Below are 1,505 nucleotides of genomic sequence, written 5' to 3' on the forward strand. Positions count from 1 at the left end.
GAGGGCGCCACCAAATTTTGAGGACACTTTTTTAATTGGCTCAAAGAGAGAAGAGGCCCATCTTGTTATGTACTATCATTGATTTGACTAATAATAACCGTATTGCTTGAAATTGAAATAGATCTACGTATCTGATAGAGCGAGGCCAACTCACCACCTGAACTTGACTGCACTTGAACAAACATGATGATAGTGTCGGCTCTTTTACACCATCCCAGAGAACTAGAAAATCAGTTGGGTCTTAAAATTATTCTTCGACGTCACTTTCTTATGAATCACTCCAACTACACTGGATATATTATTATTATTATAGCCATATAGGCTACGTGATCAGACCTCATGGATAATAAAACCAAATACGAAACAGGCCGAGAACAGAATTATCTATCCCTAAATGCTATCAATATATACTAACGAAAGGGAATGTAAATTTAGAATATTACTAAGGCAAAAGATTTCAAAAGGAGGCCATATTATTTTTTTTAAATGTCCGCTGAGTAATCGCTTTCAAATTTAGCATGCATGACTAACAATGATAGTACATAACTATCTTTGTGACTAAGGCCTACATCAGTCTATATAAAAAAAAAAAAATAGAGATTCAGATTCTATTCTTTCGATCTCGACTATTTAATTTCAGTAAACTATGCGCAAGATAAGTCTAGATCTAGAGGTCTAATTGTGAGACGCGACCTGTGACTGATATATTGATGGATTTATTTGGCTTACAGTGAATTGCTGACACACTTCATTCGAGAATCATGAAATGGTGCAAACCTGAACCTGGAAGACTCGTCATAATACTAATAAAAGTAGACATGATAAGGCGCAGTTTCGATTTCCATTAATTGTACCTTATGCATCATCGTTATAATCGTGATGGTATTTGAAACACCTGAGAAACAGAAAAAACAGAGAGTTTATAAAATAAAAAATATATATCACACTATCTTAGCTCCGGTTGGAACAAGTTCCCAAACAGCTATTAATGCTATTTATTTATTATCATTTAAAAAATAACAACAACGTACTACCAATAAAAAAAACCCACCAGCTCAAGGAAAGTAACTACCGTAAAATATAATATTCTTATTTTGAGTTGCGAGTCCTGTTCTTGATAGTGCTCCCATTTCCCTCTTTTAACATGTGTTGGAAATAAACTCCGATAAGCTTTTGTTTTCAGTTGAGCATGTTTTTTTTTCTTTGCGTTTCACATAGGAAAAGACAAAAGTGTGCTGGCCACTTCTTTTTTCTCTTTGAGCAGGGGAGGGTATACTTGTCTCCTTGATGAATCATCTGTACAAAGTATCATTGTAAACAAACATATTTTTTCCTGCGTTTTTGTAGAAATAAAGGAAATGCGAGGGCAATATTATGATGGAATACACGAAAATTTCGCCTACCATGCTAGGCACTTCCGGGTCTTCAAGTTAATGCTATGGTATTTTCCCCTGTATAGATGATTCATAGCTCGCTGGCTTTTAAAGAACGCTGAAGCAACAGCG

At 35.2% G+C, this 1,505-nt stretch overlaps 1 protein-coding gene across 2 annotated transcripts in view; it reads right to left on the reverse strand.

The window, feature by feature from the left end:
* Positions 1 to 503, reverse strand: part of LOC101846243 (vacuolar protein sorting-associated protein 28 homolog) — a 29,226-nt gene extending 28,723 nt beyond the window's left edge. The window contains exon 1 of one of the 2 annotated variants that reach the window (XM_035971977.1): positions 155 to 503. In XM_035971977.1, coding sequence (XP_035827870.1) covers positions 155 to 185 — 31 coding nt within the window. In that variant the 5' untranslated portion in view covers positions 186 to 503. The remainder of the gene's footprint in view (positions 1 to 154) is intronic. The other variant, XM_005106689.3, reaches the window with a different exon arrangement.
* Positions 504 to 1,505: the final 1,002 nt, after the last annotated feature.

This window comes from Aplysia californica, unplaced genomic scaffold (assembly GCF_000002075.1).
Source record: "Aplysia californica isolate F4 #8 unplaced genomic scaffold, AplCal3.0 scaffold00550, whole genome shotgun sequence".
Lineage (NCBI taxonomy): Eukaryota > Metazoa > Mollusca > Gastropoda > Aplysiida > Aplysiidae > Aplysia > Aplysia californica.